The following is a 25,169-nucleotide window of genomic DNA, read 5'->3' as shown; positions in this document are numbered from 1 at the left end:
TCTAAGTGAAAGATAGAAAGGTGAAGACTCAGTGGTAAACCAAGAAATTAGTAAAATTAAGTCCAAAATTAAATATTTTTTATAAAATAAATAAAAGCAAATAAAAAAATCTTTTACTCAAAGGAAAGTGAAAGCAAACTATAGTTGTTTGTATGGTAGAGGGAATGATACAAATATCAATTAACTCCAGACATTAAGAGTAGACACTGATACAAAGAAACAGATTGCACATCTTGCAAACCACTGAAGGAGGAGCAAAGAAAACTTGAATAACCCAACAAAATATGGAAAAAGGTAACAATGAAATAAGGCAAATGAAAAACACAAAATAAGATAGCACAAATAAGTCCAAACATTCCAGTCAAAACAAATATGAATGGATTAAATTCACCTATTAAAAGTCTGACTCACAGATTATAGACACAAAATCCAGCTACATATTATTTAAGAAAGATAAATCTAAAACAAAATGACGAATAGGATCGAAGGCAATAAGAAAATAAGTGCAGTTTCACATTGCTAAAAGCTATAGCCCACCATGTAAAATAAATTATATAAACTTTTATATATCTAACACAGCTTGAAAATAACATGTACTAAGCAAAAACTGATTAAAATACAAAATTCAGATAAAAGTAGGAGACTAGCATAATTCTCTCATAAAATAACAGATTAGAATAAAAACATAATGACACAAAGGAACAAATTACATAATTAACAATCTTAATTATGTATAAAAATTCTGTACGTACCAAAAATTTTAATCATACAGGGAATAATAACCAAAAATGACTATGTATTAAACCACACAGAAAATCTCAAAATATTCCCAAAGCAGAAACCAATCAGGCATATTTATTGACTGCAATGTACTAAAATTAGAAGTTAAAACCAAATGGTTAAAAGGAAAAATAAATGTATCCACTCTGAATTTTTAAAAAACAAAAAAACTAAACAAGAAACAAAGGAGAGAAGATAAAGTTTAGCAATGAACAACAATGACTGCAGAGTGAAACCCCTGGGATGTTACCAGAGATGGAGGGAGAAGGCAACATACAGCCTTAGATGTAAATATTTTGTTAGAAATCAGGACAATAAGGGAAAAAAGCTTTCAATTCAAGACACTAAAAAAGAAAAAAGAAAGAAAACTCAAAGGTCCTAGAAAGAATTAATAAAAATGAAAGAAAAAGTAATGATATAGAAACCAAAAAGTATAGTTAAATAAAATCAAAATCTGATTCTTTGAAAATAATAATAAAATACACAATTTCTGAACTAAGTTTCAATGTTGAGGACCAGTGTACTCAAAAAAAAACTTACCTATAAAATTGAACCAAAGTTGTTTTATTTAGCAACATCTGATAATTTAATTAAATGACAGATTCTAATATTTATTCCCAACTAATTTTGCTAAACATCTATGAAAAATCACTGATTTTGGCATAATAAACTAATACTACATTAACAGAGAGATAACTTTCCATTTGTTTTTTAAAGCAATTCTGTAGTAAATTCAATCACACAATTACACAAAATGTATGGAAATAAATACAAATAAAGAAAATAAACTCCACCCAATTCTACTGTACCAACATAAGTTAACCATTTATCAGACTGGTGATTATCCTTCTAAACGATTTTCTTTTCCTTTTTAAAAACTTGTTTAAAGTTCTATTATGCAATATTTATGATATAAGGGGAGAAAAAAAGAATATTACAATGAACACCTGCACATTCACTACTCAACTTAGGAAATAAACATCACCAATACAGTTGAAACCCTCTAGATATGCCTGCCCCTTAGAAGTAACTAGTTTGATCTCATGTGTTCTTCATACTTTACTGCATGTGCATGCACCCCTAAACAATATATCATACTGCTCTGTATGTTTTAAACTTTCATATAAATGTTATAATACTGTATGTATTCTTCACTCATTTTTTCACTTAAACAAGTTTGTGAACTCCAGCCATGCTGACATAGTTTATTAATTTTCACCAAGCTATATAGTTTTACCACATGAATAATGAACAATTTATTCTCCTGCTGATGAATAGTCAATGTTGCTAAAAACATTCTTTGAAAATCTCTTGCATACATAGGAAGCAGAACTGCTGGGTCTCAGGATGTGTACATCTTTAACTTTACCAGATATTGACAAACTGTCATCTACAAAGCACAAGAGTTCCTGATGTTCTATAGTCTTATCTACACTTGGTTTTGTCAGACTTTAGTTTTTCTCAATGTGAAAAGTAAGAAAATATCTTACTGTGGTTTTAATTTGCCTTTCCCTGATTATTAGTGAGGTTGAACATCCTTTTCATGTTGAGACATTTATGTTTCCTCTTCTGCATATTCTGGGCCTCATTTTCAGATTAGAGCCTCTCCACTAATCAAAAATCTCTGCCTCAAATATTCTAATGAAAGACTTTAGTGAAGCCTGGTTATCTGTAGTGTGCAGAAACCATTTTTAACCCTTTCTTTTCCAGAACACATAGTCTAACATGAAAAACAATGTCTTGGTGTACAGAGTATTCAGTGTAAGATCAGCACTCTTCAATGTGTGTCTTTAATCTTCTATAACCTGCATTTTAAATGATCAGAATGCAAATGGAAGGCTCATATCTATGAAGTCTGATATCATGTGCATGTAATATTTGGGCATATTTTTCCAAGACTAAACCTACAATTTTAAAAGCTGACCACACCTTCAGATTAACAAGTCCTTAAAAATTGAAAGTAAATTCCTAAATGACCTTCAAAACAGATATGATCCCAAGGGGACAAAGTTGACACAAACTGAAAAGCAATAAACCCTTCTACCACAACTAAATAACTCACGACAAGTGAGTGAGAGCGTGAAAATGTGTTGGAGTGAAGGGAGAGGGTCAGTGGGAATGCCAAATGCTACCACTATTCTGGAATCCACCACACAGCAGGCACTCTGTGTATCAATTTCCTTTTCTGTACAATGAGACAGACAATAACCACCACACAGGTCACTGTGAAAAGTAAACAAGAGAACATACGATACCTGTATCTGATCTAATTCTATTTTATGGATGAGGAAATGAAGCAGAGAGAGGTCAAGTACACTGTTCAAGGTCACAATAAATGATTCCAATGCCCCAATTCTTCACACTGCACTGTCATATTCACAGTATCTGTCTAATATGGGTCTCATGACTGTTAAAAAGTATTCACAGGAAGGAGATGACTAGAAGTATCTCAGAAGACAGGAAAAGTACTCAGACCTTAAAAAAAATTAAAACGGGCAGATGAGAGGTTACCTTAGATAGCAACTTAACTCATTTTCCTTTGTGCTGACAAATACACTTTCGACATTAGCCATCTAAAAGGTAAAATAAACTCATTGCCAGCTTTAGAGAAACATGGCATTCGTGAAACCCAATCTGTTAACTAAGACCCATTTAACAGAAATTCTCTTAGAAATTATTTTGATACCAACAACAACAGATTTGACCAAATACACTCTAGCCAGTAGAATTCAAGAGGACAAATACTGGAAGGTTACCTACCTACCGCAGGTGCATCATACTCATCACCAAGCAGAATTTCTGGTGCAGAATATGCAAGAGATCCACAGCTTGTAGTGAGCTTCTTCCCTGGTTGAAACTTGTTGCTGAAACCAAAGTCTGTCAACTTTACAAGACCCTGTTTTTCAAAGAAGACCACATTCTCAGGTTTTAAGTCTCTGTGAACCACATGGAGTTTATGGCAATAAGATATGGCATGAACTATCTGAGCAAAGTACTTCTTGGCCAAGTCTTCATTAAGTCCCTCCTCGTGCTTCATTATGTAATCGAACATGTCTCCTCCATCCCCAAGTTCTAGAATAAGATATAGTTTGGTCTGGGTGTCAATAACTTCGTAAAGGCGTACGATGTTGGGATGCTGCACTAGTTTCATGCATCTCACTTCTTGGAAAAGATGACCAGTGGCTAGAGTGTCCAATTTTGTCTTGTCAATAACTTTTACTGCCACTTTTTCACCTGTAAAGACATGCCTGGCAAGTTTAACCACTGCAAAATGACCTCGACCCAAGGTTTTATCCAGATCATACAATCCAGCAATCTTCCCATCATACCCTCGCTTGAATCCTGCCATGCTGGTCCAACCGAAGAAAAAATATTTAGACTGTTTAAAATGGATCTTCTCATATATCTGCTGAAAATAAGGAATTCATTTTCAATGTCGCCATGGACATCTACAAAAATAAGAGAAATAAAATTAAGTTTTCTGTGACTTTTCCTTTTATAGCTTCATTTTTCTTTAAATTTTAAGAGAAGCTTGAAATAAATATACTGAGACATAAAATGAGTCAGGAGCATTTATAACAACCTATTTACATATTTAGGATTTACATTATAAAGGTTGATAATTTAAATACCATTTTACTTTGCAAACTGATAAAAAGTTAATTTGTTGAAACAATTTTTTGGTGATGTCAGAAATAAGAAAACTGGCAAGTCTGATAAGCTATGTTTTTAAAGAATATTTTCCAAAAGTAATTTCTATTAGTGTCTTAAAAAAGAAGTCAGGGATTGACAAGAAAGGGAAAACACAAAGAATATACACTTGGACAGAAACCAACAACTTTTTCCTGTTATTCCAAAATTAGCACTATTTCCTTTAAAATCTCTTCAATAAAGGTTTCTCTAACTCTCCCAGGTGATATTACCTTCCCTTCTCTTCTCTGCATCTCCAAAGCACCATGGGACACCACCATCCCAGGCGGTCTTATTCTATAGGTTTTTGTATATACCGCCTTTATCCTGAGACTGCAAGGTTCCTGAGGGGTCTATGGTTCTATCAATATTTTTTACTTCTACCCTTCCCTAATGCCTAGAACAGTTCTACATACAGCAGGTAATTAAAATTTTGTTAAATTTTGAAATGCAACTTTTTTTCAAAATGTTTACAAGGCAATGGTTTGCTCTTGCATCACTAGTGCCTGGAACAGTAAGTGGCACACAGTAGGTGCTTATTATTTGCTGACTGACTGGTACTCACTCTTCGTGCTTATCAGTTATGCTTATCTTTATTACGGTTTTCCAACTCTCAAACAAAACCTACTATGATCTGCTTATATTTCAAGAACAGACAAGCATGCATTTAAACCATTTAACTGTTAAAGACCATTTGGCTTTAAAGACCTCATTTCATATGGAATTTAAAATTCTCATCCTTTACAGTGTAAACCTTAAAATATAGAAATAGGTTCTTATAAATGACCCTGACTCAGAAAAATTTTTAAATGTATATAATTATATAAATTAAGACATCACTTTAAATCTCACAGCCTGAACTCCCACTATTATTTTTTCTGACCAAAACTTAACAGAATTAAATAACAAAATCCAATGAAAAATACAGCCATCTCCCAAGACTAGATCTTTCCTGTTAGTGCACATTCATCCCTTCAGTGAAGCATTTTCTAATGCTCCTGGTATACAGTTTCACATTTTCAGTTACTTTTTGTTAAGAACAGTACTTACAGCATTTACTCCACTTTGGTGAAAATATCCCAAAAAACTAAATTGTACATAAAATAAGGTAGTTTTTCTTTTTAAGCACTAGCATTAAATACCTTTAAATCTCATTTTCGCTTAAAAGAAAAGAAAAGCTAACATTTACTGAAGACCTACTACATGTACTTGTACAAAATGAATCAAATTGGATTGTGTCATTGGATCTTAACAATCCTAAGAGGTCAGTATTATTTCCATTTTATAGCCAAGAAAACACTTGTGTTCCAGGTACGTGCTAAAGCTAAGGTTCAAACTGAACTCTTATTTCAAAGCATACACCTCTTATAAACATTTGGCCACTCTTAACAATACTATATTTAGGATAATAATATCTTAAGGGTTAAAATACTATAAAAGAGGCACAGTCATTCTCCCATGCAAACTGAAATGATCTGAATCACATATCTGGGGCCCCCTCAAGCTTTTCTGTAATTGTAAATTACCCTCAGAGTAATTTTGAGTGATTTGGTTTTTTAATTGTAAATTGCCCTCAGAGATAGGATTATCAGTCTCATTTTGAGGCACAAAAATAATGAGTAACTTGGCCTAGGCTATAGGGCCAGTGTGTAAAAGAGCTGGGATTCGAACCCAAGGCTATCTTGACACCAAAATCTGTGCTTCTAACCACTATGCTACACTGTTTCTGCATTAATTTCAGAAACAAAATCCTATTTCTATTAAGATTTTTTAAAATAAGAATCCCATACTATGTACAGGGGCTGGAGAAAAAGCAAATTTCTTCTATACTATGTATTATCCTTGTCATCTGAGCCAATAATTTTAATAAGATTAACAGGAAAACCCAAGTGGAAAAGTCTTGCTTTATTTGGACAGTAGTTCCCCAAAAGAAAGTTTAATTCAGGCATGTCTAATTTTCAAAAATAGAAACTCTAAGCTAACTCCAGGGGGCAGAAAACTATCTTTAAATCTTTAACTTCAATTAATTATAATGGCGGTAATTACTCTTAAAATTCTACCCAAGTCTATGTTTCTATTGTATGAGTTTGCAAATGCAACTTTCGCTTTCAAAACAAACTTCTTCAGGCTGCCACCAAGTTACCTAATATTTATTTTTCATCTATCACTTTAGTTTAGATGTGTTCTACAGTGGCATATAAATCAGACTTTACAAGTAAATCTGAGTTTGTTTGAATTTTACCTTAATTCATTTTTTTAATTTAAAGATTTTTTTTATTACAAAAGTAATAAATGAATATACAGATGAGGGAAAAAGTCTTTTTTCAGGGTCTTAAACACCCAGAGATAATCACTATTCACACACTGTCATTTCTCCTCCCAGTACTGTGTTAGCAAAAGGGCACAATGAAATAATTTTTAATCTACTAGCAAGTTCACAGGGAAGAATCTTATAGGGTCCTTTTTTAAAAAATTTATTTATTTATTTATTTATTTATTTTTGGCTGAGTTGGGTCTTTGTTGCTGCACACAGGCTTTCTCTAGTTGTGGCGAGCGGGGGCTACTCTTCGTTGCGGCGCACGGGCTTCTCATTGCAGTGGCTTCTCTTGTTGCAAAGCACGGGCTCTAGGCGTGCAGGCGTCAGTAGTTGCGGCACGTGGGCTCAGTAGTTGTGTCTCGCGGGCTCTAGAGCGCAGGCTCAGTAGTTGTGGCTCACGGGGCTTAGTTGCTCCGCAGCATGTGGGATCTTCCCGGACCAGGGCTCGAACCCGTGTCCCCTGCATTGGCAGGTGGATTCTTAACCACTGCACCACCAGGGAAGCCCTATGGTCTCTTCTTAATGACAGACTACCCTGTAATGAAATGATACTCTCACTATTAAAGAATTTACTTTTTTTGGTGCTTTTCTGGGTATACATATCTCTTGCTCATTGCCTATGAAACTACAATTGTATACCTAAAAACAGGAAGATACGTATAACTGAAAGTTGGGAGGAAAAATATCCTTGTTATTGAACATCTTTTTGAATACACTGTTTAACCCTCCTATCGAGTATATTTTGAGTTAGCATAGGAAATAATTAAATCATTTTTTGATCTTGGAGGATCTTGCAGTGCCTGAAAATCATCCTGAACACCAATGGAAAATGTTAAGAAGCGGCTTATATAAAGTAAAGGTGACTCTGCACCAGCTCCAAGACATACCCTGCCAACTGCATACTGAATAATCCTTGTTATTACTGTGTTTCGTTAGGTGCTTCTTTCTCCTAAAAGAAAACACAAAAAAGATTTTAGTTTAGTTCTACTTAACTTTGCTTAAAGTTAAAATATAAACCCTCAGACTGGATCCAGACGAACATATAAAAATGGTAAATTTGTCTTCCGTGACCCAGTCTCCCATTTTCTTTCTCTCCTCTATGAACTACAACCCGTTCAAGGAATCTTTAGTCAACAGGAGTGTCACAGTGCACAGATACATGGAGACTGGTCCAGGTAGACAGCTCAGAAGGATTACTGCACTGGAAGAAGGAGGAAATTATAATAACGAACAACAGTCAAGTCACCATTTTTAAGTGCCTCTTGGGTAACGAGCACGAATCCGCATTGCACTGAATCCTCACTAGGAGCCTGCAAGGTAGGCACAAGGAGGCTCAACCTGCCCTGTAAGCAGCAGTCTGCAGCTCCAAGCCTGCTCAGCCTGGCTTGGGAGCCCAACTTGCCTGCAGGATGCCCTCTGGGCTCATGAAACACCCACTCCAATATCCAGGGAGGGCAACCTTCCCAACACACCATCCTCTAGCAGGGCAGCAGAAATCAACACCAGCACCAGAGAACACACAACACAAAACACCTTTGCTTTAGAGGCTTTCCATCTGATAGTAAAAAAAAGAAACTCTATGAACAAAGAGAATGTGAGAGGCTCACTGATATCTAAGTTCACGGCACAGTGAGGGAATACTGACTGACTGAGGCAGCCTTGCAGGCCTTTCCTCAACACTGAAATACCACACAAATGAAGTTCCAAACAAACTACGCCAAGGCACTTTACACAATACACTACACAGGTGAGTTCGTCCAGGTAAGCATTAAACTCAAGCTCACAGGAGCTTGGGGGAAAGGGAGTACAAAGAGGTGGGGGAAATCAGGAAAAGTAAAAGAAAGAAGGAAAGGTGGATGTGAAACCAAGTTTATTGCTGGGAATGAGGGGATGAAAAGAGATGGAGACACAGCTACCACACAGACGAGGCCAGCAAAGCCATAGGCACAGGCCCACTTCTAGTGAGAATTGAACCCTGGGATGCCTACCTGGTCCTTCAGCTCCAAGTGGGATACAGTAGCTCCTCCCATTACCCATGCCTGCTTCTCTCTTTCCAACAGCCAGTTTCACCCACAGTCTCTCTGGCCAAGCAGTGCGATGGTCCTGCATGGCTGAGGACTGGTTCTGAAGGCCAATGACTGGATCTGAATCCCAGCTCACCAGCCACAAGTCACTGGACCTGAGCAAAACCTGATCTCTCTGTACCATCAGTTTCCTCATTAGAAAATGTCAGTAGCCAAGAGCACCTCATAGATTGTGGTGAGGATTACATGCGTTAATAAAGGTAGTGATTAAAATAAAGCCTGGCACAGAGTAAGCATTCAGTAAATACTAGCTACCATCACCACTATCATTGTTATACTGATGGTAATCTCCCCTACCCAAGTAGAAATTCTTTTAGTCTTCCAGTCTACTTCAAGAGACTGAATTTACTGAGCTACTATCTCTCTTCTGTTTTCAGAAATCTTCTACTGCTTAGTTTCCTAAAATGTATTAACTTGGAAATGGGTGTTGATAAAGAAACTAATCTCTAGTTTGGTATCAAAGTCTGATGATTTTTCAATAAAGCATCCCACAAAAATCTAAGCATTTGCTTTTCAAATGATACTAAGATGACATTCTATCAAGTCTATCCTTTTAAAAAGAACTAAATATTCCTTTATATTTTTCCTATCAAAGTAACATATTTTAATAGAAAATATGGAAAATACAGAATAGGAAGTAGAAAGAATAAAGAGGCATCCACAGTCCTACTACAAAAGATCAGCACTATTAATATTTTGGTAGTTTTTCTGCAAATGTTTATATACTGCTTCATTTTGTTTTATAAAGGTGTGATCATTCTATATATAACTTTATATCTTGTATTCTTTTTTCACTTGACCTATTATTTTCCTTTTAGTATTTTTGCTTCAATTATGAAAGAAACATCTATGCAGTGTAAGAAAGAAATAAAATCAGAACATATATATTGGCAAAAAAGAGAGGGAAGTTTTTAAAATTAATTATCCATCAGTCTATCCTCTGTGATTATCTCTGTTAACATTTCGAACACAGCTTTCCAAATTATGTTCTATGTATAATACATGCCAGACACAAAGGTTTTAATAAAATAGGATCACACACACATAAATTGGAGGGGGGGGGAGCAGTGTAACCATTTTCTAAGTACTTCTCTCCACAAAACAAGTTCACTTTAGAAAGTTTGGAAAATGAAGAAAAGCACCACAGATTAAAAACAGACAAACAAAAAAACACCTATAATTTCATCTAGGATGACCTCTCTTCAGGTTTGAGTATATATTCTTTACACCTATGCTTCTTTACAAAGCTAAGATATTGTATATGAAGTCTTATGACTACTTTTTCCTCTACTATAGGATGAACATTTTTGCATGCACTAAGTTCTTCTAAATCACTATTTTTAATGACTACATAGCTAAGATGACATCTTTTAAAACAGCAAAAGCACTAAATTAGGCCATTCTAAAGCAGTCTTCTTATTCAGCATGTGCTCACACATGCATATAGCTAGGCAGGACCTAAATGAAACAGGCCATTTACAATATGGAAATCCACGTTTGAGAAACAAGTACTAGTAATATGTTGCAAGAACACACCGATGTTCTCCCAGTTTACTAAAGGGAGCAGAAGCAACTGAGGCGTGCGGGTGTGGCTGGAGAAGAGGAAGGAAGTGTGGGCGGCCCTACACACATTTTGCAAGCTGCTGAAAACAGTTGTAAAACCAGCTTCTGTTAAACCTACTGTCAAGTTGGAATTCACCCTGTTATTCTTGTCAAAATTCACTTCTGGCTTTTCACTGACATCTTCACCACTGCAGTGTGGTCTGTATATCAAACAAAGGTCTCCAACTCACACCTCTCCCTAGGAGAGGTGAGGAAGAGCACACTGAACAAAGGTGGCTCCGCGTGGATACTCATTATCCACCAATCCATGGCATGAGAAAGCCGGTCACGCAAAAAGGGCCACGTGCAAAAATCAGGCTACTTCTATAGCCTCTCTGCACTTTGGGATATTAAATTCCCACCCAAACCAGACCACGAATATTCAAATACACAAAAACCTCCCAAACAAATTACATGCTTGAAAAAAAGTATCTGTGCCAATACTCTCCCTCCAATACATACAGCTAAAAGATGAGTTTTTATAAAGCCACGCTAAAACTGTATTTAAGCTTCTTACACTTGGAAATTATCTGGTATCTTTTACAAACACCAAAAAAATGAACACTGTTGTTACTCTTACTTAGGGGAAATATCAGACTAAACGTATGTTTGGAGAAAAGCCAACTTAACTGAAGGAACTAACAGACTCTCCATGAAAATTACTGCCCTGATTTAACTGCTAAAATTTCAAAGATACCTGTAACAAAAATGGTATAGGCTGGAAAGAAGACAGTAGACTCAATCCTCCAGGAATATCAACAACCTCCAGATCAAGCAAAATAAACACAACCCCAGTGGCAGTCACCACTGCTGCTCTTTTCATCCAAAGTAAACAACATGCCACATTTCTAGAACAGCACTCCTCCTCCTGGGTGTTATCAATATAAGCTATAAATCAAAGATGAAGAAACCAGGGAATTCCCTGGTGGTCCAGTGGTTAGGACTCTGCGCTTCCACTGCAGGGGGCGCGGGTTCGATCTCTGGTAGGGGAACTAAGAACCCACATGCAGGAGGGCGCGGCCAAAAAAGAAAAAAAAAGAGGAAACCACAAACAGGTCAACACGTCCCAAGTTACGGAAGAATCCAGAGTTCTTCACTGGATTGACTGAATATTACTATGTGGGTACTGTAGCCACTGAATGGAATCAAGATGGAAACTACAAATTAGAAGATTTCAGTCAACCATTTATTATGAGAAATGTCCCAATAGACAAAAATGTACCTCCAAATGTCTAATAAAGTATTTTTCAAGGGACGGTAACTGCCTACTGAAGTAAGTTCTGCAAGTTTTCTTCGAGGTAGTCAATTTTAATGGACTCAGGGCCACTGAGGTAACCAGGAATGCCAGGCTGAAAAGCCTGCTCCAGTCTCTCGAGGCAGTGACTGGGTTGCCAACGCAGATCTATCCCTTAAAGTGCTGGTTTAAGTAATCTTTATTTCCTCTAAGTAAACAAGCTGTATTCCAGGACACATCAAGGAATTTTTGAATGAATTCAGGAGTCAGGCAATCCATTAACTGATGGAAAGCAGTAATTAGTATTTGTAGAAAAGGGTTAACATCCAAGCCACAAAACCTGAAGCAGCAGCACAGATAATAAGTTCAAATTCCTAAACAGAATTGCCTCTCATTAAAGTGATGAAAAATGTTAATAAGCATGTCACCATTTCTACCTGATGGTAAAGTGAGATTTCAAAAATTAGTATGGTGACAGCCCTCATATAAAGTGCCCACATAATAAATAATGACTTAAGCACAAGTTGGTGTGTAGAAATTACTCCAAAATAAATAAAGCCAACCCACAATTACTCCTTTGCCAGGAAAACAGAATATAAGTTGGAAGTTATGGAGAATTTTAAAACTTAATAATCTAAATCTCTCTTCCAAAGCTTTTATTAATACTGTCAAAACTCATTTTAACTCCCTATCATCTTTTCATCCCCCCTGCTGATATTGTGACAAAGATGGTAATGAAAAAGTGGTCAAAAAAGAATGCTGGAAAAGAAAAAAAATAAACTGATCCATTAACAAAAATACTGGCACCTAACATTTCACTGACTTTGACTTAAAAGGCAGAATCGTTTGGGGATTCTCATACTGTTGGGACTGCAAATTACCTTTCTGAAAAACAATTTGGCAATACCTGCATCAAGAGCCTTAAAATAATTAATACCCTCGATTTAAAAATCTTACTACTAGATTTATGTCTTAAAGAAATAAAGACATGAACAAATATTTATATTCAACAATGTTCAGTGATATTCATATACGAGAAAAAAAAAATCAGGGACTTCCCTGGCTGTCCAGTGGTTAAGACTCCGTGCCCCTAATGCAGGGGGTATGGGTTCGAATCCTGGTCAGGGAACTAAAACCCCACATGCCGCACGGTGTGGCCAAAAAAAAAAAAAAAAAAAGTATATATATGTATATCTATATATTATATATATATACACATATATATATATATCTCAGAAATAGCCGAAAGGTCTACAATAAGGAAATGGTATACCTAACATTAACACTATGCTGCTATATTTTGAAGCTATTTAATCTCATGGGAAATTGTCACAATAAAATATTAAGTAAAAAAATTCACACACCAAATTTCATGGCATAGGATCCCAATTTCTTTAAAAGCATATAATTTGTCTGCATATATACTAAAAATACCAAAATGTTAATTGGTAAAATTGTAGTTTTCTTTCTCTTTATGCTTTTCTGTTCTTTTCAAATTTTTCACAGCAGATGTGTGCTGCCTTTTAATCTAGGAAAGGCAGACGTTATTAAAATTTTGAATTTCTGTACATAATTATTCAATTTACTTTTCCATTGAGATCTATAAAGTAAACCAATTTCCCTGAAAACATATATACATATTTATGTAATCTTAACAAACAAGGCATATTCAATGAAATATTCTACCTCCCTTGAGGGACAAAGTATGCAATTTCTTCAGGCTGAGGAAGGAACAGGAACACTGAGTCTATTTTTATTAGCAAACATTTGAGCCCTAATTGTGTAGAACACAACACAGTCCCTGTCCTTTAGAATCTTACAAATAAGTTATCTACACATAAAAAGACAATCAATTATACAAGTTAACCTCAGTGAGTTCCGTCAAAGGAAGAGCAGAGGATACCAAAGGCAGGATCCCCAAGGACGGGGCAACCCACAGATCAGGCCTTACCCTTCACCGGGAGCAGCGGGACACCATTCCTGACAGTGGGGGAAACAGGCAGCAGAGTGCGCATACGGCTTCCGAAAGGAGAACGCCAATGTGCGTGAAGTTAGGCCGTGGGGTAGAAGTGAGGTAAGTTTCATAGGGTTAGGAAGGCTGATCTTGAAAGCTACCTAGTGGCTCACCATTCAGGGAACTGTGATGAACTCTTAGCTTCTCAAAATCAATGGAAAACTTGCTAGACTAAATAATTCACCACATATCTATCTTTGAATTATACTTAAGGTTAATTCAAGTGCCATTTAAAGAGTTAAAAATGCACAGAAGCAGCTTCACATCACAGAGCTGACATGAGGCCTCAAAAGAAGAGAAAAACTCTAGGTTTTAACATGAGAGCGACATAAGAATAAGGTCATTAGAAAATTTAAACCAATTTAAAAACACTGTTCACTTTAAAGTTCCATAAACACCAATTTTTGTCTTGACTTACTAGATCTCTCTCATTATTACCCATATTACTTTCCTAAAAATCTATTACTAACCGAAATAGGTTTATATAGAAATGAGTCTTGCAGCAAAACTACAGTTGACCTTTCTTTTCATCGTCTCATTTCAAGTTTTAAAAATGTCTTCTACTGCCACAACTGCCCACTGTTTTGTTTTAATGCAGGTTTCAAAAAGAGTAAACAATTCAACTACTGGGAATCTATGTACGCACTGGATTCTTTACATATGTTATATAATTTATTCCTCACAACCAAGAATACAATGGAAGTATCATACCCATTTTAACAGATGAGAAAGCAGGGTCAAATAGGATAAGGACTTCCTATGGCCCCAGTCCTACGCCCAAGTAAGAGCTGCCTAAATTGACTCCTGGGCCCTGCATTTTTTCCTGAAATAATACAATGCCTCCCCCTTTGACGTAGGCCTTTCTAATTCCCAGGGAAACAACAGCACTAAAATAAATCTATTTTGACATTTCTGTTTTTCCTCCCATTCTGACATGCCATGTGAGTTACCTGACCCAGCAATCAACTAAAAAGAGGAAATTCCCTAATGCCACCAAAGTGCCAAAGACTCACCTAATAAACATTATTAATTAATAATTCCAGGGACTTCCCTGGTGGTCCAGTGGCAAAGACTCCACACTCCCAATGCAGGGGGCCCGGGTTTGATCCCTGGTCAGGGAACTAGATCCCACATGCTGCAACTAAAGATCCCGCATGCCGCAACTGAGACCCGGCGCAGCCAAATAAATAAATAAATATTTTTAAAAGATTCACATAACTTGTAACAGAAAGTTTTGCAAAGTAAAACTTTTTTTAAAAAGTTAAATAAATAATTCCATTAAAAACTTTTCGAAATGTTTAGAAACTGTTCTTTGAGAAAGGAAATTGCAGGCAAATAACCATTCAAAAGACAGACTGAGGTAATTACTGGTCATCTAAAAATTGAATGGCACCTTGAAAATAACTTCACCTTTAGAGTTTGCATACAATTTTGTTATGGCAAGAGTCCTCCCCAGTGGCACAGAATAGCCAACACCAAGCAAGTAATTTAAGTACAATTTAGGAAGATCCTATTTTCTGCTGTAAAAAATTTATCCTTGGGACTTCCCTGGTGGCGCGGCGGTTAAGAATCCACCTGCCAATGCAGGGGACATGGGTTCGAGCCCTGGTCCGGGAAGATCCCACATGCCGCGGAGCAACTAAGCCCGTGCATCACAGCTACTGAGCCTTGCTCTAGAGCCCGCGAGCCACAACTACTGAAGCCTGTGTACCTACAGCCCATGCCCCACAACAAGAGAAGCCACCGCAATGAGAAGCCCGCACACCATAACGAAGAGTAGCCCCTGCTCGCCGCAACTAGAGAAAGCCCGCGCACAGCAACGAAGATCCAAAGCAGCCAAAAATAAATAAATAAATAAATTTATTTTTTAAAAAAAATTTATCCTTACCCAAGCTACAATTTTAACGTACTTTTGCATATTACATTCTCTCCATTTGTTTCTGAAAAAGCATTTTCCTTCACAAGAGGATTAGCAAATGCTCACAGAATAGGAGAACAAAGGATAAAATCAAGCCTTGAAACTGTAGATTGAATATTCTCATTCTAAGTATCTTCTGTAGTACTCATAATGCTTTATACCAATAAAGAGAGAACTGTTTAACCTGTAGAATATGAGATAAAACACAAAGCTAAACTCTAAAATTCAATTGCTCTACTTCTGTCCACTGCTAAAAAAAAAAGACTGTATGGTATTTGGACTATTTTAAAGAGATCCATAAATATGGCACACCCTAGCTTCATAATTTGTCCAACGAATATTTGTTAGTATAATGTCCTAAATCTAAAATGAACGTTACCTAGATAAGTTATACTGTAAGAGTGAAACCTACATTACCTAAAATATAATCTCTTTAATATAAAAGCAGCAATGTGGCTAAATATTAAACCCAGTTAGATACATTATTCAAACATTTTCCCCTATCTATGCAATATGAAGACAATATAATGAACTAAGAGGTGTGTCTGCGCATAGAAGGGGAGGGAACATCAGAGAAAAGCTGGGACAGCAACCTAAGAGGCACATTTCAAAGTACCACAGAGTCAACTTTTATTATCTTCACCATAGAGGTGCACTTTAAAAATGATCAAAATTCATTTATTTAGCAAATATGAGTAGCATCTCAGCACAAAAGAGTACCACAGGACATGGAGCCCAACAAATTACTCAACTTCTGCCAACAGGCATGTCTTTTTCTATAAAACAAAGATAATCACCACCTTGGACAGTTATTATGAAAGCAAAAGGCGATAATACATATTAGCAAGTTGTGAGTGGGATCAAAATCACCCCAGGATTTTTCTCCCCAACTTTTCACAAATGGCTTCCCTCCCAGGAGAGTCTGATATTTTAGAGGGGTTGTATACTTACTTCCTCATCTTAGTTTGATATCGGTACCCTCACCCCTTATTGGCCCAAGTAACTGCTCCTAAATGCCTGTACTGGATATAATAGGAAGGCCGCTGCCCCACGTTATTTACACCTCTCAAAGGGACAAGGAGGCCGGAAGAGGTGTTCTTTCCCCTAAGTCTGCCTTCAGGAGTTCACAGGAGGCATCTCAGAGAAATTAATTTTTTTGTTTGAGCTAAGAACTGAAATCGGCCATGGTGAGAAAGAGGCCTTAGTGTGATTGGGACAGCAATACATGCAGAGCAGAGTGTAAGAGACAAGGTTAGACAGGTAGGTAAGGGCCAGATACCCAAAGGTCCTTGTATCCTGTGCACATCAGTTGACATTCCTCACATCTGGCTAGCCCTTAACCATGCTTCAGGGCCCAGTGTAAAGGTCACCTTCCTGACCATAGCCTCTCCCTCCCCTCCCACACTCCAGCACACCAGCTCCCCACGCCCTCTCACAGCACCAGGTCCTTTTCCATTATGGCCCTTATCACAACTGTGGTTATATAATTATTTGTGTGATTATGTGATTAATAATCTGTGTCCGCCACTAGATTACATGATAAATTCAGCCCGCGTAAGACGCACATCTGTTTTATTCAGCTCTCCATCCCAGGGCCCGCCAAGTATAGCATCTGCCCAAAATATATAGGTATACTTTATTAAATGAACAAATGAAAGCTGGCACTAAGAAGCCAAGGAAGAATCCTGAGCAGGGGAACGGCAATCAGAGATGACAGTTAAACAAACCACTCTGGCCGCAAAGTGAAGATCAGATTGGAAGGGCAAGACTAGGGTTTGGACACAGGTAAGGAGACTAGTGAAAATGTCTCCAGATAAATGATTAAAGACTTAAAAATGAGGGCAGCCTGTACCTGGGCGGTGATGGCGAGGATGTAATGGAGGAGACACGTTTAGGAAGTAGAATCCAGGAACTCAATGCACAGGGGGCAAAGCAAAGAGGGCAATCTAGAATGACTAGTGGAGAGTGGTAGCAGGTGGGGTCATTTACTCAGACAGGGAATTCAGGACAGTAACAAACATTTCTTGAGCATTTACTGCATGGCAGTGTAGAGTGGAAGATCTGCTTCTAGCTCTGGAATTCTATGAGTGAAGAGCAATTTCAATCCAACTCATCTGGAGAAAATGGGTATGGTTTCCACTAATGGGCAACAAACTAAAGTTGAGATGTTTAAAGTTTCTTCGCCAGGACACTTCTTGGGTACACTGACTTGTGTGAAGCATTACACTGGTCTGGGCATATAGAAATCAAAGAAGGGATCTCTGGCTCCAAGGAGCTGACAGTCTTCTGGATTTGAGAAAGGTAGCTGCACGTCAACAACTGAGAAACCGAGGCCCACTGAGGCTACGATTTGACCAGTTACGTGTCCTGTAACCTACATTTCTGGAGCACTGATTTCATAATCAATATCACATTTCAGGCCAACCTGTAGCTGAGGGGTTATGTGTTTAGATAGGCAGACAGACACCCCTCCCCCCCAATCTTGCTGTGAGCCTGGAGACACTCCAGAACTTAAAACATCATGGTGCCTGGGCAGCCAATGCCCTCCACCTCTGAAGTAACTGCTGTAATCACATGGCAGCAGTCTGGGGAATAGGACACAACAAGGAAGGAGAGAGAAAGGCCTTCTTTGTCAGGAAAGAGCCCACCTGAGCAGAGGCCAAACGCTGGAGGTGCCAAAGCAGAATCTCAGGAGGCTCTGGAAGTAACAGCAGAGAAATAAATGTTCAGGAAAGATAGAGCAGGAACCCTCTTTAGTCAGGTTCCTCCCCTACCACCAGCAAGAGATGGTTTCCCACGGGATCTAAGGCCTCAACCCAAAGCAGATACATGGAAAAACAAGATACGGAAATAATCTGCGGTGTGAATAACGCAGCTCCAGATCATCCAGAACAGACAACACATTTCCAGTGCTCACTTGTGAGGCCATTAAGTCCAAGACGCTGTACATCGGCTCTTCCCAAACTAAAACAGAATAACAAAACATGTCCCCCTCCATCCCCAAAGGTACTGCCCCACTCCTCCCCCTTCCTTTCCATAGTCTTAAAAGAAACAAAAACAGCTGCACCCTGTTTCTACCTCCTCAACTTCCTTTCACCCACTTGGATCTAAGTTCTTCCTCCACCACCTGACCTTGTCTTTTCACCCTCCTTGAACCCTTGGAGCCCTCTCCCCTTTTCTCTGCCTGGGAACTCTACCCATCCTTCAAGACTGGTTCAACCATCACCTTCTCTGTGAAGCATTCCCAAGTCAGACTGTTCCTTGCCCAAGGGTCTTGCCTATGTCTCACCACAGCATTTGATCCTACTGTTACTGATTACCTTGGTGTAAATATAATTTATAATAGCCTGGGACTTCCCTGGTGGCGCGGTGGTTAAGAATCCGCCTGCCAATGCAGGGGACACGGGTTCGAGCCCTGGTCCGGGAAGATCCCACATGCCGCGGAGCAACTAAGCCCGTGCACCACAACTACTGAGCCTGCGGTCTAGAGCCCGCGGGCCACAACTACTGAAGCCCGCACACCTGGAGCCCGTGCTCCGCAACAAGAGAAGCCACTGCAGTGAGAAGCCCGCGCACCGCAACAAAGAGTCCCCACTCACTGCAACGAAGACCCAACGCGGCCAAAAATAAATAAATAATAAATAAAACAAAAAACAAAAAATACAATAGCCTGTAAAGGCAGGAACTAGTTTTTATTCACTTTTCTACTGCTATCCTCTAACCCAGGGCCCCAAAAGTAGACAAAGGCTCCATGAATAAATGATCATAGGTTAGTTTACCTTCAAAACTGCTACAAACCACTCAACTTTTCCACCTAACTTGCTCTAAGAGCTGACCAGCACATACATGCACACTGGGAAGTATCCATATTCTAAATAATTAGTTTTCTTATAAAAGCATCTTGGCTAAAAATTCTACCTCTTGGTTGTTAGGCAAACAGCTGGCATGCAGTAAAATCAAGTCTTCAGAGTTCCTCACATCTATGTTTCTAATTCCTAAAATTCTGACCATGTGGAAAGTGTACTTGTACCCTTTTCTTCCTGGGCTGTGTAATGAGTTCTTAGGCTCAGACAAGCTGCTACAGGGGAGAAATCAAGCCTTATTTATACCAGTGCTTAGAACCTGGGCTGCTCAATATCTCCAAAATAAAGTTTTTTTTCTATTTAGTTTCACTTTCTATATGAAACATCCATAGTAAAGTTTAGACCAATAGTATTTCCTGCGCCCAGTAAAAATATCTGAAAGCCCTTCACTTTTAATAAGGACATTTGAAAGCCTTCATTTTAGGATTATGGGATTACATTTGACCCATAAAGCCTCAATCTATACTTCTGTTCTAGAATAATAAAAATTACATAACTTCTGAGTCCTTGTATGTTTCATACAAATGGATCTTACTGCAATACAGGAAAACTTACTAAAAATAGTAAAAAAATTAATACGGTGTGAGTAACTTTTCTGCACAAAATAAAAACTGTACAAATTTAAAAAACAGAAAGGTGTCAAAGTTCCCTACATGGAAAGCCTTAAAGATGGAGTATTAAGAAAAGTTAACACAGTGCACCTGACTTTCAATTACTATACTGCTTCAGTAAGTGACCTTGGGAATGTCATTTCTCTCATTTCTAGTTCTGTAAAATGGGAATGTCATCTGTTTTCCTAATAGACATAATTAGATAGTCAAATTAAAGAATCAACATGATTTCTTTTTTAAACTTGTCTAATTAGTATGCGTTAATCACCACTAGTACAGAACATTTCTCTCCAAGAATCCAATTCCAAGAGAAATATTTAAGCAGACGTTGAAGACAGATTTCCTTAAGGGAATGATTTTATAAATCTGGAGAGCCATATAACAAGATTATAAATTAACAAATGGATTACATAAGCCTTGACAACCCCAGACTTTAAAGTACACCGATATACATTCTGATAAATTAGACTGATTTGGGACTAGCACCCCAACCCCATACAAGGAACCCAAACTGAGGCAACTGATGCTTGATAGGAATCAGGTGGAATCGAATCAGTATGCCGAACATTTGCAGTTCCATCACCTGCTAGCCATGCTTCACCTTTCACCATAAAACGTGAAACGCATTAAGTCAGCTTTACCACCTGCTCCTAAAACTGTGGAAATGTACTCAATTAAATGGAAGGGGGAAAAAGTAACTTGACAGTGTGAAAAATCCGATATCCTCAGACGTCTATAGGTTGAAGAACCCTACTGCTAAATCCCTCCTCTCCCCTCCAAATACTGGACTTGAACCGAATTCCCTATGAACCTATTGAATTTTATCTGATGCAACTGTTGGAACAGCACAGCTCCAGGAACCCCCCCCCCGCCCGCCCCCCAGGATGCAAGGCTGTCACTTTCCTGGATCCCAAGTCCAAATAAAAGGCAGGAAGGTTTCTGTAAAACGGTCCAGAAAGAAATCAACAGGCGATGACTACGGAAAAGAACGGCCGTTTTCCAATCTTAAAAATTCTAGCTGTCCCTCGGGAATGGCACTGCTCCTCCTTCCTTACCCCGATGCCCTTTCTCTACAGACAACAATATCCCCATTCTATTTTACGGCTGCAGTTTTAGCAAGGAACCCCCCTGCTACGCCAGATTTCCAGATTCTTTTGAAAAAGGAAAACACCTTTGGTGAAGAATACACACCGCACGAGAAAGCCTGGGAGCGGAGCCCCGCGGGCGCCGCACTCGGCCCGCTCCGGGGCGGGGCGCGGGGATGCGGGCGCCTCCCGAGGTGCCGCAATCCCGCCGCGGCCGCAAGGGCAGGGCCTCCGGGCGCCCGCGGCCAGCCGCCGCAGTGCCGGCTCCCATCCGGGCCCCGCCGCCGCCCGCCGCCAGGCCGCCAGGCCGCGCCGCCGCCGCGCGGGGACGGGGCCGCAGCAGCCGGGGCCCCGCGTCCTCCCCGGCGCGCGACGCGGCCGGCGCGGGGAGCGCGGAGCGCGCAACTTACTTTCCGCCTGCGGCGGGAGCCCGGCTCCGGCGCCCGGCAACGGTGGAGGCGACTAGGCGGCGGAGGCCGGCCCGACCCCCGCCCACAGCCACCGCGCCCGGCCGCGCTCCGCGTTCGCCCCTACCTCAGCCAGCAGGCGGGCGTCTGTCTGCAGCGGCCGCGGCGCCGACGACTCCCTCCCGGCCGCCGAATCCCCGCACCCAGCGATAATCATAATACCGAACGGGCGGCCGGCCGCGGGGAGGGGGTGGGGACCGACTTGCGCCTGCGCGGGGCGCGCGTCACTGTGACGTAAGCGCCGGGGCGGGGCCGCGGGGAGGGAGGGAGGGACGGGGCGGGGCCGCGGGGAGGGAGGGACGGGACGGGGCGGGGCGGGGCGCACCTGCGGGCTCCCGCGCGCGGGCTGCTGGAGGGCATCCTGGCATCATCCCGACCCCAGCGAGTCTGGGCTGCGGCTGGCGGTAGGAAGCGGGCGAGGTGCCCGAACAGAAGGGATGATGAAGAAGGAAGCACTAGGGACATGGGAGAATGGCCCAGAAAAGTAGCGCGAGTCGTCGGGGGAAATCGGAGGGAAGGGATCGCGTCCTCACCAGACTCTAGGTCCTGGGACGTGGGGCCGAGGGCGCCAGGCGCTTTACCCTTTTAAAGTTTCCTCCCATCTCCCGCCCAGGTTTAAGCAAAGAAAGGGAAAAAATTCAATATACATTCATGTATACACATACATATTCTTTACAGTTTCTTCTCTTTGGGAACCCAATTTGAAGGAATTTTGTTGATTTTGTTGCCATTTTTGAAAAAGCCCAGCATCCGAATGCAGCGCTGGCTTTAAAGGTAAGCGGGAGACCCTTGCCTGGCCAGGCTGCCTCCTCTGGAAAAGTGTGGACAGGCGAAAGGTCGTGGGAAGTATTAAAGCATGTTAAGTTAGGGATTCAGAACACTCCAGGCATTAACTGTGCACAGCGGCATGGTCACCAGGCCGGTGGCTCCCGAAGGGAACTTCGCGCTCGCCGGAGAGGAGGGTTTGGGAGGGTGGGAGACAGGGGCAGGGGCTCACGTCTCCCACCCTTGGAAGCTTGGCGCGCAGTGGAGATCAGCTCTCCAGGTTTTCTGGAAGGGAGTGACAAGCCAGATGCCAGATTTCTCCAACCTGCTTTTTCCCTAAATGATTCTCCCTGCTCTCCACTCCTCCCCCAAGGAAGGACCCCTAGCAAAGAAGGACACAATGTGGGGGGAGGCGGGAGCTGCTTAGATGCTCCAAGTTTGATTAAATTGACTGGACAGAGAAGAAAAATCTAGATGGCTTTAGCAAATGTCTCTGCTGACCTGGAAGTGTCAGAAGCCTTTTCTTTTCAGACTGTCTCCTTGGCATCCACTTTGCATGTCTGAAGATGACTGGGAAGCAAGAGTGGATTGTTGGGAGGTACAGACCCTCAGGGTAATAACAGAAGGTTAAAGGGGGACTCCCAGTTACCCTAAGGCTCTGGCATGGGGTGATGGATCTCATTGGCTGGGGAAAGCCTGGGGCTGTAGGCCTCAGGTGGGCCTCTGCCCCTCAGGGCTGAGTCAAGGCCCCAACTCTGGGATAACACTGGCTTAAAAAGATCATAAAAGAATAATCTCACTTTGATACTGACATTCTAACTCTAGCAGTATGTTAAGCAAGAGCTTCTAACTTGGTTTGTGGAATTCATTCCTTTGTTACTGGCAAATGGGAAGTCCTTGCACTTTTCTCCTTAGGGAGATATCACTATTCAGGGAACCCTGTAACCAAGTAAAGGGAAAAAAATACCCTGCTAATGGTCTCCCAAGGGAATTCCAGTGGTTGAAGACCTCCATGCCAGGTCTGTAGCCCCTGAGATAGAACAGTAATCACAAAACAATGGCCTTAGTAGATAAGCCCTTGGAAAATAGAGTATTTATATTGCTGCTGTGTAACTCGGGTTTTGAATAAATTCTATAAGGGCAACAGGGTATAAGAATAGCAAAACAGTAAATGAAAAGGAATAGAATAATACCTTGGTTTAAATCAAGTTGGCTCAAATTCTCTTCCAGAGAGACGGCTGCAGTCCTGGCCATGTGCTAAATCATTTATTCATCCCCAGTGTTTCCTGGGAAGCTGGAGTGTTGCTGGCAAGAACGTGACCCGTTTTCAGTCCCGCACCATCAATGTGGTAACGTGATCTGATCATGCTTAGGCAACATTTAAAAATACTCAAGTACTAATTAATATACGATTGCTTAACTTTGAATTCAAGAAAATGTGTTTATCGTTAATGAAGAACCCCCTCCTTCATTCTGCCCTGGGGCTTTCTCCAAACCAGACTGCTTTTTTAATGTTAGGTCTTTTTATGGACCTGTAAGAAGCTTTAATTAGATATACAGCACTCTACACAAACGACAAGATGGAGCATGCAGGCTTGGACTACAGTCTCTGTGATTCAGATCTCAGAAATAACATAATGCCACCAATTTAGGGAAGAAGTTGTTTATTGGAAGGCAACCAGGGAGATGCTACAAATTAGATCAAGATGTGAAAAGCAAGCCGATTCAGGAAAGAATTGCCATTTTCTTCTTGGGACTACCCCCCCAAAGCAGCACGTATAACAAGGTTATCTTCTCTAGATATTGTTAATTCTCATAATTTATAAAACATTTAAAATAAATATATTGAAAACAACAGAGATTGAGGACTCATGTACGTTTCAGTTTTGAGTTGTGACATTTAATGATTTCCTTTTACGTATTTAATTAGTCATTTTGTGCATTGATACTTGAGCATATCTGAATCCTGGCTTCATCCAGTAGGACCAAAATAAAACTTCATTGGAATGGACTCAAGCGTTTCTCAAAGACTTTCCCTCACTACCTCGTTGGCATCAGTTAGCATCCCTAATTCTTTTATCTCAGATGTCAGTTAAGGCCTGTGCGTGACTGTATGTGTGTATGTGTGTAATGTATTTTTGATAGTTGCAATGAAGGATTGAAAATGCCAGCCCTTAACTCTGTTTGTTTGCAACCTGTGAACTGGGAAGCACGGCAGACTTTGCCTGGCATTGACTGCCAGCCCCATCACCAAGAGTTATATGGCCTTGGGGGCAGATTGCTTAACCTTCCATCTGTTTCCTCCTCTGTAAAATGGGAATGATGGTGATGATAATGATATCTTTCTTATAAGATGGGTGTAAGGCCGTTGTTCTCCCAGTGTGCTCCCCGGAAATCAGCAGCAGCAGCTGGGAACTGGACTGAAATGCAAATTCTCGGGCTCCACTCCAGACCTACTAAATTAGAAACTCTCTGTTTTAAGAAGACTTCCAGGTGAATCTGATGCAGGTTAGAATTTGAGAATCACTGTTGATAGGATTAAGGTGGTTTATATAAAGTATTAAAACAGTGCCTGGCACATGATAAGCAGTATATTAATGGATTTTTTTTAAATTAGTGCAATATGATGTTTCCAAGATATACAAAGTTTAATTCAGGCCACAAGAAAGATGCCCATATTCCTCCAACAAATAAATTCTGCTTAATATTTTGTCCAAAGACTTTAACACTGCCTGCCAA

The 25,169-nt window shown here is 40.1% G+C and overlaps 1 protein-coding gene and 1 long non-coding RNA gene across 6 annotated transcripts in view; one reads left to right on the top strand and one right to left on the bottom strand.

Moving 5' to 3' along the window:
* Positions 1-21,868, bottom strand: part of SNRK (SNF related kinase) — a 62,528-nt gene extending 40,660 nt beyond the window's left edge. Inside the window, exons 1-5 of one of the 5 annotated variants that reach the window (XM_082348467.1) lie at positions 21,733-21,868; positions 18,288-18,337; positions 7,675-7,736; positions 4,110-4,229; positions 3,541-4,014 (exon numbers count right to left, since the gene is read on the bottom strand). In XM_082348467.1, the coding sequence (XP_082204593.1) occupies positions 3,541-4,014; positions 4,110-4,229; positions 7,675-7,736; positions 18,288-18,337; positions 21,733-21,822 (796 nt within the window). In that variant the 5' untranslated portion in view covers positions 21,823-21,868. Of the gene's footprint in view, positions 1-3,540; positions 4,230-7,674; positions 7,737-18,287; positions 18,338-21,608; positions 21,699-21,732 lie in introns of those variants that run through there. The other 4 variants (XM_082348470.1, XM_082348471.1, XM_082348468.1 and 1 more) reach the window with 4 other exon arrangements.
* Positions 21,869-22,017: 149 nt separating this feature from the next.
* Positions 22,018-24,287, top strand: LOC309607400. Its single transcript, XR_014232382.1, has 2 exons — positions 22,018-22,069; positions 22,344-24,287. It is a non-coding gene; the product is annotated as an uncharacterized lncRNA (long non-coding RNA).
* Positions 24,288-25,169: the final 882 nt, after the last annotated feature.

This window comes from Balaenoptera borealis (assembly GCF_965194805.1).
Source record: "Balaenoptera borealis genome assembly, chromosome: 12".
Lineage (NCBI taxonomy): Eukaryota > Metazoa > Chordata > Mammalia > Artiodactyla > Balaenopteridae > Balaenoptera > Balaenoptera borealis.
This window is presented reverse-complemented; position numbering and strand designations above follow the sequence as displayed.